Genomic DNA, 18710 nt, shown 5'->3' on the forward strand with positions numbered 1-18710 from the left:
GCTGCAGACTGGAGTCTGAAGGTCTGCATAGTGCGGTATGGACATGGTAGCACAGCTGTGAGCTCCGGGTCTAGCAATTGTAAGCCGAGGTTACATGGACGCTCAAGCATGGGCTTGGAAACCCCAAGTCCACAAGCTCAGATCCCAGAGAGCCAGCCTTTGAGTGCAGTGCAGACACACCCTAAAACAAGATTTAATATTTTTCTTAAAGATGTGCTTTACTCCAGGTTCTGGGAGAAGTTCTGTAGCTTGTGCATGCAAGGGGCCGGGCTCGATGGTCATGGTGATCCACCTGGCCTTGGAAGCTGAATCTATGAATCCCCCGGTACGTCCCCTTCCTTCATGGGCCATAGGGAGAATGGAATTGCCCAACGCGCTCATAACCTATGTACCTTTGTATTACGATAATGACTGTAACCTAAGCTCATTCCCAGGCACTGACATGAGCCCCAAGCCATTCCATTGACATGCCTCCCTGATGACCCCCTCTTGTATCTGCTTTTGCAGCTCAGCAGCCCTCAGATTCATGCCTTGCCAGGCAGCCTTGTAAATTTGCCTTGGTCTTGTCCTCACCCCGTAAATACCATTGGGTCACATCTGCAAGCCAGGCTCCAGGGGTGGATCTCCCATTCCTCCTCTGCTCGGTATCTGTATTTATTTACTTCAGGTGGTCCATGCAGTGCCGCGAGTGCCCGTGTATTCATTAGAGCCACCACCGTTAGGACCAATGGCCGCAAATCAAAACCACCCCTATTTCCATACAGACAGAACTCTCCCATCAAGCCATTCCTCCCGCCGCTGCCTCACCCACGAGGAAAAGCCTTGAGGGGAACAAGCTAGCCTTGCATTGGGAATTCAGGCTTTGGCAAACCAGCAAGAAAAGCCAAGTCCATAGCTGAGGGCCTTTCTCTGGGAGGGTTCTGCTCTCAGCCTCCTGCATATTAGCAGTGCCAGGGGTTAGTGGGAGCAGCTCCAATGATCTCATCTGCCAAGGTATCACACTGGGAGAGAGCCGGTCTCTGAAGTCACCAGGACTGAGCCCACATAAAGCTCCCAGTTATTAAACCCACCACCTTAAAGAGCATCTGGAACCAATGCAGATCACAGGTGGACTGTGCTTTGGGCAAGTAGCAATTTTGTATGTTCTACTGCACCAGCTGGTTTCTGAGTGAGTTTGGACTGTGCATGTCTGAGGAGGGTTGTGGGAGGTGAAAATGCCCTACACACACACACAACACCCCTTGTTCAGGATCTGGGTGCAGTCCCATGCTTGCCTTGCCCCAGACCCTGCTCTCTTGGCCATTCCCTCACTAACGTGGAGAAGGGGAAAGTGTGGTGTGGGTGGGTTTAGAGTCCCACCTCCCCAAACCAGCCAGCAGAAAGGTTGGCAGAGCAGCTGCTACGACATGAACCCCACCCCCTCCCCCAACCCTCTCACTGTAATATGGACCCTTCATGTCCCCCTCCAGTCACAGCTCAAAAGCCCCTGGTCAGGTCCTAATTAATTTAATACAGGGCTAATTAGCCCAAAGGCATCCTACAGGGTTCTACAATATGGCAATGTGGCCAGTGGCTGCATTCCCTCCCTCGGGGTGAAATTGCCCCCTAGGCTAAGGGCCAGCATAAAACCTATCCACCATTTAACAGTTGGGGCTTACATGGGGCATAGGCATTTTGCTAGCCAATTGGCTAGGGGGTGGATATCACCTTGTGTGTATAGCTACAGGGAGAAGACAAAGCCGAACAGCTGATGTGGTTTAATTCAGATGAGTAGAGCTGGGAGAAATTTTTCACACTCCTTTTTTCCGGGGTGAAAAATGCAGATTTGGAGACACATACACGTTTCACAAATTCATGTTGTTTTCACTGAATTGTTTTGATCAAAAAACAACAGGGGGGAAAAAATTCCCCCCAAATCAAAAGGTTTTGACTTTTCCATTCAAAATTACCTTTTGTTCATAAATTTCCTTGAATCTTATTTTTTTAATGTAAAATGTTTTAGAATGGTTGAAACATATCAGTATGGCTGAATGAAATGTTTTGTTCAATTAGAAATGATTTTTTTCTGGATTGTCGTTTCATCAAAATTAAAAAAAAAAAATCAGATTGAACCAAAATGATTTTTTTTAAGTTTTTCAGAATTGCCAGTGAACTGACAAATCCGTTTTTCTCCTGGCTCTACTGGTGAGCTCAACGAAAATAACCAATAGATCCTCTACAGAGAACCAACCTTACTTGGCAACAGCCTTTCTGAAGAAGAGGCTTCTCCAAAGTTGCCTCCAAACTTACTGAGAACAAGTTTCCTCCCCCTTTACTTAAACGCCATCTCCCTGAAGCACCCCAGTCTTGTCTGTCCACTTGAGTGGTGGCCTATGCTCAGTCTTTACTAGAGTTGTTGTTCCTCCACTAAAGCACAGTAAACAAATGTTATGGCAATGTGCATTGATTTGGGATTTTAAGTAGTATCTATGTTTTTATGCAATTAGATGCTCCTGGCAAATGGTTCATATGAACCTCAGTTTTGCAAAGTTTGAGCAACTGTAGATGGACATCTGCCTTTGCTGGGGTGGAGCCTGGAGGTGGAGTTTGTTCACACTGGATATCCACTTCAGCCCATCTCCATTTTCCCAGAGGTGTTTTCTGGAAACCATCCACTGTCCTATCACTGCCAGTGTTTTAATTCTTCCTTTTAGTTGACTTCTTGCTAGGACTGTTTGTAATGGGATATGGAGTCGATCACCTCTAAGCAGTTAGTGTGAATCCAGCCCAGGCGGTTGGATCCATTAGGTGACTGCTCACTGTGGTCATGTGGGATAGGTTTGGTGCTGTTAGGGCAGTTCTCAGGCTGTATTAACCGTCAGTCTCAACAGAGAGACAGAGGACTGAAGGGGCCGTGGAGAGAATTCTCCCGGTCAGGGCTGGTGCATATCAACAAGACATGGTGATTGGGTGCTTGCCCTGCTGCTGCGAGTGCTTGACCTCTTCTGTGGATAAACACAGTCCTTCCCTTTCCAGGACTGTCAAGCCAGTCCCTTTCTCCAGCTCCAAATTCACATACTCAGTCACGTATATTGGCAGCAAATGTTTTTTTGTTTTTTGTTGTAATGTTGGTGCCCCAGGGAGCAGAGGAAGTTCTTTGGAAACGCAGTTATTTTTCTCGCATTATTTGGATGGGTCTGGGCATGGAGAAGGGAAAAGCCTGTATTTTTCTTCAGTTCTCCTTCAGTTTAGCCCTGGGTTCAAAAGCTCCTGGAGCCAGTCCTTGCCTCTCCCCAATCCCCAGTCTTATATGTTTTGAAACCTAAAAAGGTTTTCTCTTTTTTGCCCTGAAGCGCAGTAAATAAAAGGAAAAAAAAGTCTTACCATTTGTGGCGGCCTTGAAATTTCCAGATGTCTATCAAGAGCTCATTGGGAGCAAACTTGATGCTGTGGGGCCCCTGCGCCTTGCGGTCTCCCTCGCTGATGGGATAAACAACATTGGTTTCTCCCTCCTCCCCCGCCAGCTTCCCCAGCCTCTTCCCCTCTCACATAGACGGGCCCTGTTGTGAGACAGGTGGGGCAGGCCAGGCCTGACTAATAGTGGAAAATCCGAGGGTGTCGGAAAGATAAACAGCCCTGTGCTGATAGTATAAAAGTCCTTTTTCCTAGCGCACGTCAGGTAAGCCTCAAATGACAGAAACTGTACAAACATGCTGAGGTTCCCCTGCAGACGGATTAAATTAGGCCTCAGATAAATAGGGGAAGGGATGGCTCATTCCACCGTCCCTTCTAAATGTTCATTCCTTTCTTTCCTAAGCCTCTACCACAATTCCGACTGTTTGGCAAATGCCCCTTGGCACGCCTCACAAAACCAGCCGTTGTGTCACCGTTGTTATCTTAATATGATTGTTCCCTCCTCTGTAAAGGAAACGGACCTTCTGAAATGAGTGTTGTGACGGATGGACGTTCAGGGAGGGTGAGGATCAGAAGGCAGCATAGAGATAGTAGTCATGCAGTCCACACAGTACTCCTTACTAAGCTCGCTTCTGGTAGGGTCTTTCTTAGGTAGGGAAGAATTGGTTTAGATAAAATAATAATCCTCTTTGATTCCTCTGGACTTTCCCTCCTCTTCTCTCCACCCAAAGACTATCCAAACCCTCAACCATTTCTTGATATTTGAAAGAGTTTGGCTTAATCGTCTTTTTCCTTTAGCTTCCATGTTTGTAGGTACCATTACCATGCTGCGTGTGCCTCCACTAGGAAAAAAAGTGTGTTCTTACCTCATGGTAGCTGAGACGTGGTAACTAACATGAGGTAAAACCCAAGTGAAGACAAGGCAGATTGTAGTTTTACACAAATTAGCAGGTCAAGGTAAAGACTCTGGGGAAGGCCTCATGTCTTCACTGGTGTTGTACCCCATGTTAGTTAACATGAGGTAAGAATGTACCTTTTTTCCTAATGAAGGCAATGCCTCTGTGACGACTGGGGACTCGAAGTGAGAGTGTCACCAGAAATAGACTTGCTCTCATGAGCTCTCCCACTCCCTTCTGCAGACCTATCGGGTTTGAAGACTTTTTTGAAATATCTGTGTTTTGCCCATGACTCGTCCTTCCCAGCTTTGCCTTATGGAAAAATCATGTAATATTTGATGAAGCTGAAATCAATAGGGTTCTATTGAAATGACTCTAAATGTAATAGCGGATATAGTATTTTTTATGGGTTATTTTGAGTGGTCTTGTGGGGATACGGTGCTATTTAAAATCTATATGAGGGTGCAAAAGACTTATAGAAAGATTTCCATTTTCTATTCAATTCTAAAAGACGTTTTTCCATAGGAGCCTTTTTCCGTCCCCAGCACTCACCCCAGCAATCTCCTCATGCAGCATGGGGAGGATAGGCAGCCATAAAAAGTGGTGCTTGGTGGCGGTAGGGTGACCAGATGTCTCAATTTTATAGGGACAGTCCCAATTTTGGGGTCTTTTTCTTATATAGGCTCCCATTGCCCCACATGCCCTGTCCCCATTTTTCACATTTGCTGTCTGGTCACCCTAGGTGGCGGCAAAGAAGCCCCCTAAAGCCATTCCAAAATGTCTCCCCCACACGTCCCAGAGCTAGAGCCTGGATGCTGCCTTTCCCTTTCCCTGCCACATCTCCCCACATGAGTGAAATATTGAACATGACATTTCAGGAGAACCGTAAATATTATTTTAATCCCAAACATTCTGTTGTTGCAAGTGTCAAGTCCAACACGTCTTGTAAATACTTGGAGGACTCCCAGATCCTGAAAATACAAAAGGTGTTAGGAACGGAACTACTCGGGAGAGTTTGGTGGGATGGGGGGCATATATGCAAGCACATTCGCCTTGTGCACAGTGATTTCTTTGTCTTAGCCCATTTCTTTTTCTCTCCTTCTCCAGAGCGTTGTCTGCACAGCAGGACTCAAGTGGTATCCACACCCAGCGCTGATTCACTGCATCAAAGCCTGCGACGTGAGCATTAGCATTAATTAACTAAACCCATCCAGTTTGGTTTCCTAGGGTGGGTGGTGTAGATGAATCGGTTTTAAATCTCTGCTTCTGAGGAATGGCCAAATCCGGTTTGGCCTTGTCTTTACTTGCAGTTAAATGGTCTTCAGCTGTACCAGTTCTGACACCTATTGGCAAGAAAAGGTCATTTTTCTCGTGCAGAGCAGTGCTCAATGACAGCTGATGATTGGACGAGCCTTACAGTGTCTAACTAAGGTGGACAACTCTTGGCTACTAAACAGGCCTTGATTCCCTTCACTTGGGCGTTCTCGGGATTTGGCGAGTCATCACTGGACAGTCACAAAAGCCTCCAATTGTTTGCTTTGATTTTGAAGGGGTTTAAGGTTGCTCTGTCTGACTAGAAATTGAACTCTCTGAAAGTCCAGGGCACCCCTTCTCCCCTGAACCTTGGAGAAGAGATAAACATTAGGAAAGAGAAAGGGAACAAGAACGACCCAGATGTGGAACAGGAGCAGGAGTGACTGGGAAATGGTGGGAGGAAGGAGGACTGGAGATGGGGACTTTTAAAATACGGAGATTGGGATTTTTCAAAGGGGCTTATGGAGTTAGGCACCCAACTGTCATTGAAATACAATAGGAATTGGGGAGCTAACACCTTCAGGCTTCATTGGAATTCCCAGCCTGAATTATTTTCTGAGTTCAAAAACCGGACACACATCAACCTCACCCTGGCACTGAATACAACAGGAAAAATGGCCGCTGATAGTCAAAACCCACCAAGTGGCCCCTCCAAGCCAAAGTTTTGCCTCCTAAAGGAAACTGTGTTGATGAACCCTGCCAGACAGGTTTTCTGGGCACTGAACTCATCCTGCTTATGAAGGACTTATGCATCAAGGCTCTTCCCCACCCAGCAAACAGCTCAAATCAAGGCATTCTTAGCATCTCCTACCCATTGTATCTGAATAAGCATCTAGTCAGGTCTAGAGCCATGGAAAGCGTTTCCAATGAAATCTAAAAAACATATTAAACATATCACACACTCAGCCCTCTGCCCGGATATACTGAAAGGTTAACAAACCTCCCCATTGACTCTCGGCCCATTTTTGAGCAAATCACAGCAGTTTAAGGCTTGGTTCTGGCTTTTTAGTCACATGTGCCATTAGCAATTAATGATTATCAAGAAGTATGAAATGTCTATTGGCTGCTTCCTTGAACAGTTGTAAAAATCTTGACAAATTTTGTGTAAAAGCAGCACTGGGCACCTCTCTGTGTGTCGTGGTGCTGACTTGGCCCCCGCCATTGTGTTGTCTGAGCACTCCACAAACTTATCTTCACAGCCCCTTCGTGAAGCAGGGAAGCGTTATCCCCATTTATCGAGGGAGAAACTAAAACACAGAGGGATTAAGGCTCAGATCCTCAAAGGTTTTTAGGCCCCTAATTTCCAATGATTTCAGTGGAAGTTGGGGATATAAATACCATTGAGGATCTGGGCCAAGTGACTCACCCAATGTCACACAGAGAGGCTGCAGAAGAGCCAGGATTTGAACCCATGCTTCCTGAGTTCTACGCCAGTGCATTATTCTTAAGAATGTCTGCTCCTCTGAGCCTTCCGCTAGCACCTAACTGAGAATCCCAAGCACGGATAAAACTCTCAGCACCCCTGTGCCATCAGTAAATATTACTCCAGTTTTACAGGTGGGTACACTGAAGGGAAGTGACTTGCCCAAGGTAGCAGAGCTTGGAATGAAACTCAGGTCTCCTGACTTCCACACTAAATACTAGACCACAGGGCCTCCTCCTGTGTGGATGTTGCGTGGTACAACTTTCACATGGTAAAAGACAGGTTCTTCTTCGAGTAGACGCAGACATGTGTTCTGCGTGGGTGGGCACACCCTGTGCACCAGAACCAGAGAACTTTACCTATTGGGGATGCATTCACACCCTGCAGCCATAGCCCCTGCCCTAGCCAGACCCCCTGAGTTCCTTCTCACCGCCCATGGCCAAGAGTTGAAGATCTGTGTGGCGTCTTCACCTCACAATTTCATCTCCGCCTCTGAGAACTGTTGCTTGTACATAATAGTAGGAGTACCTTAGGTTTCGTTAAGTGTTAGTTTAATTTTAACTAGAGTAGTTGGCTGACTTGTTTGATGCCCTCACCAGTTGTCCGTTGTGTAGGGGGGCATCCCCAGCAGCGACTCCCGTGCCAGGTGCTTGCTGTGTCTCGGCGAGGGACACATTAAAGACAGAAGCTCCATCTGCAAGTCGTTCACAAAGCGGATCCTGACGGCGAGAGATTTGCTGTTGAAGCAGTATCTCCTGGAGCGGGCCACAGGGCCCGCTTCAGCAGTGAGGCCCTCATCTGATCGGCAGTCGCCTTCGGACCTGACAGGTGATGCCGCTCTGCATTCAGGCTCTGGTGTTTGCCCCAAGAGGAAAAAGGGTTGTTCATCCTCCTTTGGTCAGCGAGGAAAAGGTCTCATAAAACGAACCAGGACCATTCCAGGGCTCAGGGAGACTCTCCTAAGAGGAGTGCTGACCAGCACTGGCATGTGGGATGGAGCAGGTCTGTCCAGCCACTCCCTAGCCCAGCACCGAGAGCAGTGAAGGCCCATCCTGTCAACTCTGGTTGTGGTCATGGGCGTCCATTGAGTCGAGTACTGACAACATCGGCTCCACGCCAATAGCATACCAGGGAGCATCAGACCTACTTTGTCTCTCAATCCCGGACTCTTCATGATTCAGGAATTCTCCATTGCTATGGCGTCTACTGGCTCCTCCTCTGTTGGGCCCTTGGCACCTTCTGGCCATGTCATAGAGCCGATGGGGACATCGGCACCATAGCTTGCACCTCCTGGGCTGCAGTCTATGAAATCGAGGCCAGGACCGGCACCAAAGACCTCCTCAGTGCTGAGGCATCCTTCAGCACCATCCCTGTCTTGGAAGCAAATCCCATCATCACGTTCGGTACCAGCCTCAGTGCCAATGCCTCCCCCGGTACTGGTTGGGAATATCTCTCATTTGGTGCCACTGGTGCCAATGCCCCACTCCTCTTCGGCACTGATGCTGCCTCCTTATTGGACTTCAAACTAAACTGAGCAGTTGTTTGCCCCATCGGGGCTGGCTTCCCCATTGTCACCATAGAAACTCTGGGATTCTTCAAGGTCTTGGTCAGAGTCATTCTCCCCCATCCTATGGGGGTCTTCTGTCCGGATGCTGTGGTACAAGAACGGTTCCTTTGTGGGAGGCTGTGAGGAGACGTCACATAAACAATACCACTCACAGCATTTTTTGGACAGTCCTCCCTTCTTGTGCGACAATGGCACTACTCCAGAAAGCGCCACAGATCCAAAGGAGGAGGTCCTCTGGTTCTGGGGTTAGCCAGCCACCGCCCACTGCCTGGTGTCTAGCAAGTGCCTTTGACTCATGTGGCCAAGGCAGCGATCCAGTGGTAACCTCTCCTTCCCCGTCACCCTTATTTGGGGACAGCTGGCCCATTTTTACCGTTTTTGGGACTCGATTACAACAGACAACGGAGGCCTAAACACCATCAGATTGGGTTATGCCATACAGTTTCTTTCCATCCCTCTGCCCCACCCACTACCCTGTCCCTCTTCAAGCATCCCTCTCAGGAGACACTGCTCCTCGAGCAGTTTCAGTCTCTACTGTCCCTGGGGGTTGTAGAGGAGGTCCCACTGCAGCACTGGGGACAGGGATTGTACTCCTTCTATTTCCTGGTTCCCAAGTCCAAGGGAGGGATGAGACCAATCCTTGACCTCCATGACCTCAATAAATACATCAGATACATGAGATTCCATATGATCACCCTGGCAACGATCCTCCACGCCTTAAATCACAATGGCTGGTTCGTTGCCCTGGACCTTCAGGATGTTTCTTTTCATGTAGCAATTCTCCTGAGACACAGAAGCTTTCTCCGGTTTGTCATGGTAGACCAGCACTACCAGTACACCATGCACACAAGTAGTCTAATATGCTAGGCAGGCTGCGGCCTTTGTCCTCTTCAAATGTGGTTGAAGTCGGACTACCATCTGCACCATCGTCCCTTGGACAGATTGGTCCATCTTCCTCTGCCAATCGTAGATTCCTTGTGGTAGTGGACAATTCAGGACAACATGTGCCAAGGTGTTCCCTTTGCTTGGTCTCCACGACCAGAATCAATGCCTCCTTAATAGGTTGGGGAGTGCATCTGGAGTCACTGAAGTTTCAAGGCCTGTTGTCAGAACCGGAAGCTTCTCTACATATCACTGTCCTGGAACTTCGTACCATCTACAATGCTTGTCAGACCTTCCAAGATCACATCAGGGGCTCAGCAGTTCTCATACTCACCGACAGTACCACTGCGATGTGTGGACTGGCAAAGGAGAGGGCACTCCAACCTGCTTTGTCAGGAGGCACTGCGGTTTTGGCAGTTTTTCTTTATTGAAAACGTTACCCCTATGGCCAGTCACTTGTCTGGGATCCACCATCACTTGGTGGATCACCTCAGCAGGAATTTCTTCCTGAATCACAAGTGGTCTCTGAAGCCCAGCATCCTGCAGTCCATCTTTGCAGACTGGGGCATCCCAACAGTTGAAAGAAAACCAGAAATTCCAGCTGTTTTATTCCTAAAGGGATCTCAGTCCAGGCTCCATGACCGAAGCTTTTCACTTGAGCTGAGAATTGGCGCTGCTGTATGCCTTTCCTCCAATTCCAATCATCCCACAAGTCATTCTCAAGCTAAAATTGGACCATGCCAGGCTCATTTTGATTGTTTCTGTGTGGCTGAGACACTGTTGGCTCTCCAACCTCCTTGCGTTATCGGTCCACCCTCCCATATCCCTTCCTCTTCACCCTGATCTTCTGACTCATAATCATGGCCAAGTTTTGCACCCAGCACTCAGCTTCCTGCATCTCATAACACGGATGGTGCCTGGTTAGATGAGGAGGAAGAGCGATGTTCAGAGGCTGTCCAGCAGGTCATGTTAACAGTAGGAAGCCCTGCATCAGAGTGTCCTATTCGGCCAAGTGGAAGTGGTTCTCAGTATGGTCATTAGCCTGGGGAGTTCAACCAATGTAGGCTACTATCCAGGACATATTGGAGTACCTGTTACATCTTCAGTCTTCTGGCCTTACGCTTAGTTCATTGAGACTCCACCTGGCAGTGATTTCGGCATTTCATCCATCTATCCATGGGAAGTGGGGCTATCAAACCCCATGGCAGCGAGTTTCTTGAAAGCAGTCACTCGCCTCTATCCACCAGTTAAAGAGCCGGTTCCTTTGTGGGACCTTCATACTGGTTTAGCTGCTTCCGTCCAAACCATTGGCAACTTCTTCTTTTTCCCTTCCATGTCAGAAAACTGCCTTACTTGTGGCGACAACATCTGCAAAGAGAGCGTGCAAGTTTTAATGGCAGAGCCTCCTTACATGCAATCTTCCAAAGACAAAGTGACTCTGTGGCTGCACCCTACGTTTTTATCTACGGTGGTTTCCCGGTTTCATTTGAACCAAGTTATATATATATATACCAGTGTTCTTCCCTAGGCCACATTCAACCCTAGAGGAGAAGCGTCTCCACACTTTGGATGTCAGGTGAAGTCTAGTGTTTTATCTGGACAGAACAAAACCTTTCTGTTCCTCACCTATTTGTTTCATGTGCAGACCGAACGAAGGGTCGAGCAGTCTCTTCAGAGACGGTCTCCAAGTGGATAACTTCCTGTATCATGACCGCATACAAAGTAGCCTAGGCTATGCCTTATCAAGGGGCACAACCTCATTCCCTGAGAGCTCAGGCAACATCAGTGGCATTTCTAAATGACATTCCTATACTGGACGTTTGCAGGGCAGCCACTTGGTCCTCTGCACATACTTTTCCAAACCACTATGCCATTCCGGCTGCATCCAGATCAGCTGCAAACGTCACGAAGGCAGTCCTGCAGTCCTTCTTTAAACAGGATCCGAGCCCCACCTCCTGCGAGTACTGTGTGTGAGTCGCCCACACAGAATATACGGCTGCATCTACTCAAAGAAGAAAAAACAATTGCCTACCTGTCGTGCTTGTTCTTCGAGATGTGATGCAGACCCGCCCTCCATCCCTCCTGCGTCGGAGTCTGCACTTCCGATGTTCAGGGGGGTCAGGGCGGTGTCGCCTTCAGATGGCCAGGGGCAGAGCTATGGCCACAAGACACAAGCGCCTGCCCTCTAGGTGCTGCTAGGCAAAGTTGTCTGGCTTCAGTGTGCGGGGTGCGCACACCCACGTAGGATGCACCTCTGCATCATAGCTCAGTTACAGGTAGGTAACCATTTGTTTTCTTTTGCAGATAGATGCCAGACCCCGGAGGGCAACAGCTCCCTGAGAATGTAATCGCTTTCTGGCTAAATGTTCCCTAATGAAAAGCATCCCACTGTCAGTGCTTTGGTTGTCATAAGCAATCTTGCGCATTACTTTCATCGAAGCTGGCTAGGCACTCCTGCTCTCGAGAGAGAGCTAAACAACATCCAGGCACCATTAAGAAATGCCAGTCATGTGTTGATGATCCATTGGGTACCAACTCCTCTGCTATTTAAGAAGCATTCTTACTCAGGCAGACTTTGAAATGATGTAATGATTTACCAGAAGCCATTATTACTGACGTGCCTTTTTTCTGCTTTTTCTTTCCCATCATTGCTAATTGCCAGGACCCCTGTGTGTCAATAGAAACCTTCTTCATCATCGTTCATTCATAGTGTCACAGCATCCCCATCGAAATCTTTACCATGCTATTGGTTGTGGGCTACTGCATAAAACATGTCATCTGCACAGAGAATGAGCCTTCCAACATGTAGGGCTTTATCCAAGAATGGGCCAGGCCGTGGTTCTCCAGCATTAGGGCTATGGAGGAAACATGCTGTATGGAGTCCCCTATACTTTATATGGGATTGAGCAGCCTTTCCTGTTATCCCCCAGGCCATGGGGAGGCAGTGTACTAAGCCAGTGATAATATGATCCTGCATTGATCGCAATGGGAGCTTTACCTGAGTAAAGGCTACAAGAAGAGGATTTCCTTGACTTTCCTTTTTAGCTTTTTAAAGTGTAACCCAGGCTAATGCAGTGTGACTCTTTGTCGCCTTCTAGTGGCATGTATGACAGTTTTATGAGTTTACTACTGCAGCTGAACTGGTAGACCTGGTCTTTTAGCTCAAGCAATAGAGGCACATGGTTTTAAATACAGATGTCTAGGTTTGAGCCCCCCAGATGATTCAACCGAGAATGTTCTTACCAAAGCAAAATATTTATTATCTTTCCCATTCTGTCCCTCCAAACAGCCCCCCCATTCTTGTGTATTCCAATGGAGGTAAAAGGCATTCTCCTCCAAAAGTCCTTATTGATAGCTTCCTAGTGTTGAAAGGTGTGTAGCGTAAGTAAATGAATTGGCAGGTTTATTGGGCAATTAGCCAAATATTACATATTTTTAAAGTGACCTTGTTAAAATAAAATCATCTTTTTAAAAAAAAAATCCCTTGCCTGTTTAACTGTTAGCATATTAAATAATTAAAACAAAAAAAGCTTTTATGGCCCAAAGCCAGTGCTAGTGTAAATCACAATAGCTCAACGAGAGTCAATGGTGTTAAGCCAATTTACATCAAGTAGACATCTTGCCCAACAATTCTAATTTTCTTCCCACCAGTTATGCTTTTTGTTTGCTCTTTGCACAGAGCTCATTTGAAAGGTAAAACTAGTCTAGTCAATTTTACTTCCAGGTTTTCCTGCACAGGTACAGTGTTGTTGTGTTTGGGTGTCCAACATTGCAAAGAGAAGAACAGGAGGACTTGTGGCACCTTAGAGACTAACAAATTTATTAGAGCATAAGCTTTCGTGGACTACAGCCCACTTCTTCGGATGCATCCGAAGCGAAAGCTTATGCTCTAATAAATTTGTTAGTCTCTAAGGTGCCACAAGTCCTCCTGTTCTTCTTTTTGCGGATACAGACTAACACGGCTGCTACTCTGAAACCAACATTGCAAAGGAATATTTAAATTTGCAACAGTAATAAAAGTCTGGGTCTAAGCTGCTGCGTGGTGTCTTTTTAGAATACTTATGAACATGCCCATGACTTTTACAGAGGAAGTGTCTGGCACTACCAACAGTAGTGCCAGATCCCTCACTGAGGACTGTATCCATCTTCTCAGCCTCTTCATGCTGTTTATTTTTCAGCCTTTCATGGGGGACAACTACTGTGATGCCATCAATAACCGAGCCTTCTGCAACTATGATGGTGGGGACTGCTGTACCTCAACGGTCAAGACCAAAAAGGTAGGTCTGCCTGCTCCCTCTCTCACCCAGAGCTCCCCAACAATGCAGGCTCAGGCTTGGACAGTAATTGGTGCCCAGCTGGAGATCCAGGATGTGGAGAGATCTTCAGCTGCACAAACATTTCAAGGGGCAATGAACATTGTCCCACCAAAGGCACTGAATTTCTGCTGGTTCATTTGAAGGTGCTCTCATTCTCCTTTGATGTGCCTATGTGTTTCCCATCATAGCCTGCCTTAGGCCCATACAGCACATGTTGTTACATAGGGATACTGCTTTACCTCCTTCTTTCTTGTTCTAAACCAGTGGTTCCCTGGCTTCTTTGCAGACAACTGCTGGCTCCCCCTCGAGACTGGTTTGGCATGTCATCAGTAAAGCAGTCCGACGTCAGTTCTGACCCTGACTCTTGTGGGAATTACAGATAGGCACACTGAAAGGAGGATCTGCTGCATACCGTGTCGATTCCAAGGTTGCTCACTAAGGGACTGACAGAGAATTTAGCCACACGTGTTCACGCTTACGTACTGAATTTTGCACAGCTCTTTACCTCTTCTTTGGGATTTGTGGTTGAGACAGAAAGGCAAAAATCTTGATACTAACAAGGGAGGTAACTTAGGCTACGTCTACAGTACCCGCCTGAATCGGCGGGTAGAAATCGATCTCTCAGCGATCGAATTATCGCGTCTCGTCAGGACGCGACAATCGATCCCCGAATCGACGCTTGTACTCCACCAGCGGAGGTAGGAGTAAGCGCCGTCGATGGGGGAGCCGCGGAGGTCGATTTGCCACCGTCCTCACAGAGGGGTAAGTCGGCTCCGATAGGTCGAATTCAGCTACGCTATTCGCGTAGCTGAATTTGCATATCTTAAATCAAACCCCCCCCCCCCCCCCCGTAGTGAGGATGTAGCCTTAGATGGAAGTATGCTAGGCTTAGTGTGTTTCAAGGCCAGTCATACCTTTTTCTCTTACTTAATTGGCCTCTCAGAGGTGGTAAGACAACTCCCACCTGTTTATGCTCTCTGTATGTGTATATATATCTCCTCAATATTTATTCCACTCTATATGCATCTGAAGAAGTGGGCTGTAGTCCACGAAAGCTTATGCTCTAATAAATTTGTTAGTCTCTAAGGTGCCACAAGTACTCCTGTTCTTTTAGTCATACCTGTCTAAGGAAAGGCAGTCTGTATACTACACCTGGAGGACAAAGAGGATGTCTCTGCAGGGAGCACAATCTTATCTAAGTTGCCCCTCAGTACCAGGGTCTTTTTTCATCTTTCGTTTGGTTCATTCAGACATGTCTACCAAATCTGTGCTGTGACCTGTCTCTGGTACGTCGGGGACCATTGGAAAGGGGCAGTGAGCAATGACTGGCGAGAGGTTAATGTCATCTCTTGGTAGCAGCAGAGAAGGGGCGGGGGTAGTGCTTTAATTTTCCTAATTGTGCCTCTTTTCAGATATTTGATATAGTTTTGATTTTAAAATGATTTGTGTGAACTGTGCAGTCAAAGGTTTCAGAGTGTTCTTTGTGCAGTCAAAGGGGCAGCCCTGGCAAGGGAAGTTCTCTCTTTAGTCACAAATCACGTATTGCCTGGGCAGCGGCATGGGTATGAGCAAGGATATCCTGGGCAATTGCTTCCCGATTAATATCCCTCAACCCTTAACTGAATGGGCCACCTCTTGGGATGTAAGAGGGTGGTCAGTTTCCAGGGCCTAGTCAGTCATTGGCCTCTCTGCTGGTATAGCCAAACAAATGTGGCTGTAGGTTTAAGAGGGGGTACCTCTCCACAAGGAACTGGACTAAGACCTCCAGACTCATTCCATATAGGATACTAAGGTGGGAGGGAAGAGAGGTTGCAAATTGCTACGCATTGGCCTGGCTCTGTTCCCACTGGCTTCTGTGGGAGTTTTACCATTATCTTCAATGGAAAGAGAGTTGGCCAACACGGAGAGCTTTTGAAAATCCCATCCTCAATATTTCCTAATCATTCACAAGGGCCAACCCCTCAAATGATGTGTTTTCTCCAGATACATGCACTCAGCTTTCAAAGACATTTAAAACACAACAACAAGAACCCAGAAACCAAACAAAACACACAAAAGAAATGAGAAAACGAACCAAGTCCTAGGATCTTCAACTCAAAAGTGAGATGGCCAGTGCCTAGTTTATTAAATTTATGGCATAATAATCTAGCAGGCAGGAACATAGCATGATGTAAAAGTTTCAGAGGAAAAGGGTCATTTGAGGCCAGCAGTGTGTCTCATGCAGTTCAAAGGAATGGCCACCAGCTCACAGACACCTGTTTGAATTCCCATGCAGACACTCAGCCATATGGGGAAGTTAGTTGTTTTCCGGTCTAAGGGCCCTTGGCTGGAGAACAGATTTTAGGCATAGTTATTCAAGTACAGCCTCCTCCTTTGAAGAGTATTATGAGTGGAATGTTAAAGGAGATGTTCCTAAGGGAAAAACAATGAAAGGTGAGAGAAAAGAGAGATGCATAAAAATATTCCACATACCAAATCCTTCCAGCGCGATTTGCCACCTACTTAAAAGCCACAGCCTTAAAACACATTTTGGGTGTAAAGGCCAAAAACTGAAGGAGACATAGGGAGGGGCAAACCCAGCTCTTTTAATTCCAGTACCAGATGAGGGTGTATTTCTACGCAGTTGTTCGAAAGTGTTCAAGCATTTGAGGGAGACACCTACCGCTGCTGTCTGGTGTATCAGGCTCACTCACTGCGGTCTCACAACGCTCTTAAAAGAGGACTAATAAAATATTGTGTATTTGCACAGCACCTTTCATCCCCGAAGATCCCAAGACATTTTACAGTCTCCACTGCAATACAGTCACCTCTGAGTGTTTAACGGTGCACACCACCACCACATTTTGTTTTAAAAAGGGAAGCAAAGAATCATAGCATATCCGGTTGAAGCTGCAGGTGTTAACAGTCATGCCGAAAGCGAACTGAGGTCTTTATTGACCACAAATGGTCAAAACTTTGGTTTTATGTCTCTTCCCAAAAAAGTGGTATTTCCAGCTGCAAAGCAACCACATAGAAATGGGCTGTACAGAAATAAAAGGTTCCACCAAAAAGTCCCTGGAACATTGACCCCTTTTCTGTTCGCTTTCCACAAATGTCCACGCAATCATGTTACACTGGCATGAAAGCTCACAGAAAGGTAATTTCAAATTTGCATGCACAAGGATTCACGGAAACCAAGTTTTAAATTGGCGCACACGTATATTAGCACAAGGTGGCCTTGTGCGCTCCTCCAGTCAAGGAATGGAAACAATGCCACATGACTTACCAGACCAATCACAACTCAGCTGAAATAATCAATATCGAACACTTGCCGAGAACTGCTCACCATCGGTCCACAGAGTTTAAAATAAATCACGAAAGAACTGCATGGAACACTTTGATATTCAGTAATATTGAGGTGAATATTTTTTGAGGCGATTACGATCTGTCATGGGTATTTAGTAAGCAGGAAAAGGATACATTCGTCAGACAAATGTTGTGCATTCCTGGATCAGCTGCAGTGTCCCACAACACCATGCCCAGGCAAAGAGTCTGAGAGAAGAGCACCACCTAATGAATCACCAACACCACTTCCTGCAACATCCTTTATGGAACCAGCTGCCAGGCCTGGCAGTTAACAATCAAAGGCTGTGCACCTAAAACTCAGGTTCTGTTTCTAGTCTAGTAGGGACTGGTACACGTACGGACAGCATGGTCAGCCCCTGAGGGAAAGAGTATGTTGCACTGCTATGGATGACCCCAGAGTGGCTTTGAAGGACTCCATAGGGAATGCCACGCAGCTCTCCTTGGCCAAAGGAAGGTCACCACAATGCATGTCATTGAGGGAGAAAGGGCTTCTGTTGTGGATTCAGAGGGAACAAGGTCCTCCATTAAGGACAAAATAAAATCCCATTTCTTTTTAATGTCTGCAACCTCCTGACCTGGCACAGATTGCCAGATTGCCCTTTGCCCGGCTGTGCTATAAAACTGCTTCTTGTTTGCATCCCACAACACACAGAAATAAGGTATTTATAAAACATGTTTCAGAAAAATACAGCACATTGATAAAGTAAGCAAGCAATTACCCAGGACATCTCTAGACTGGCTGTTGTCTGGAAGGACTGCCTGGTCGGTGTAACATTCCAAGCCGATAGCATTCTGGGATCCCAGACAGCAAAAGTTAGGGCCAAATTCTGCCCCTAATTCCATGTGTGCAACTTCTTTGGAGTCAGTAGAAAGGGCTGGGTAGAGATGAGGGAGAAATTAGCCCCCAGAGGCCAAAAAAAGGAGCAACACAAGTAATTGATAGAAATTTCCCATACGCCCATCTTGCTGGGGTTATTTGCATCTTTCCGTACAGAACGTTAAAGCTGTTGGCGTCCTTTCAAACGTAAGGCCAAATGCACACAACAGCCCCACCTTCGATAATGCATGATTTAGCCCCAAGAGCAGATTGCCTCAAATCCCACTAGTAGGGTTCCTTTGATTTAGTGTCTGTTCCTTTCCTATCCCCTCATTTTATAGAATCGTATAGAATCATAGGACTGGAAGGGACCTCAAGAGGTCATCTTGTCCAGGCCCCTGCATTCAAGACAGGTCTAGGTATTATCTAGACCATCCCTGACAGGTGTTTGTCTAACCTGCTCTTAAAAAATCTCCAATGGTGGAGATTCGAAAACCTCGCTAGACAATTTATTCCAGAGTTTAACCACCATGACAGGAAGTTTTTCCTAATGTCCAACCGAAACCTTCCTTGGTGCAATTTAAGCCCATTGCTGCTTGTCCTATCCTCACAGGTTAAAGAGAACAATTTTTCTCCCTCCTCCTTGTAACAAGCTTTTATGTACTTGAAAACTGTTATCATGTCCCCTCTCCATCTTCTCTTCTCCAGACTAAACAAATCCAATATTTTCAATCTTCCCTCACAGGTCATGTTTTCT

General features: G+C 46.7%; 1 protein-coding gene across 3 annotated transcripts in view; it reads left to right on the forward strand.

The window, feature by feature from the left end:
* Positions 1–18710, forward strand: part of PAPPA (pappalysin 1) — a 229160-nt gene that overhangs the window by 196746 nt on the left and 13704 nt on the right. For 2 of the 3 annotated variants that reach the window (XM_005301373.5, XM_042859693.2), the window contains exons 20-21: positions 5397–5468; positions 13654–13752. In XM_005301373.5, the coding sequence (XP_005301430.2) occupies positions 5397–5468; positions 13654–13752 (171 nt within the window). Of the gene's footprint in view, positions 1–5396; positions 5469–13653; positions 13753–14077; positions 14250–18710 lie in introns of those variants that run through there. The other variant, XM_042859692.2, reaches the window with a different exon arrangement.

This window comes from Chrysemys picta, chromosome 18 (assembly GCF_011386835.1).
Source record: "Chrysemys picta bellii isolate R12L10 chromosome 18, ASM1138683v2, whole genome shotgun sequence".
NCBI classification, from domain to species: domain Eukaryota; kingdom Metazoa; phylum Chordata; order Testudines; family Emydidae; genus Chrysemys; species Chrysemys picta.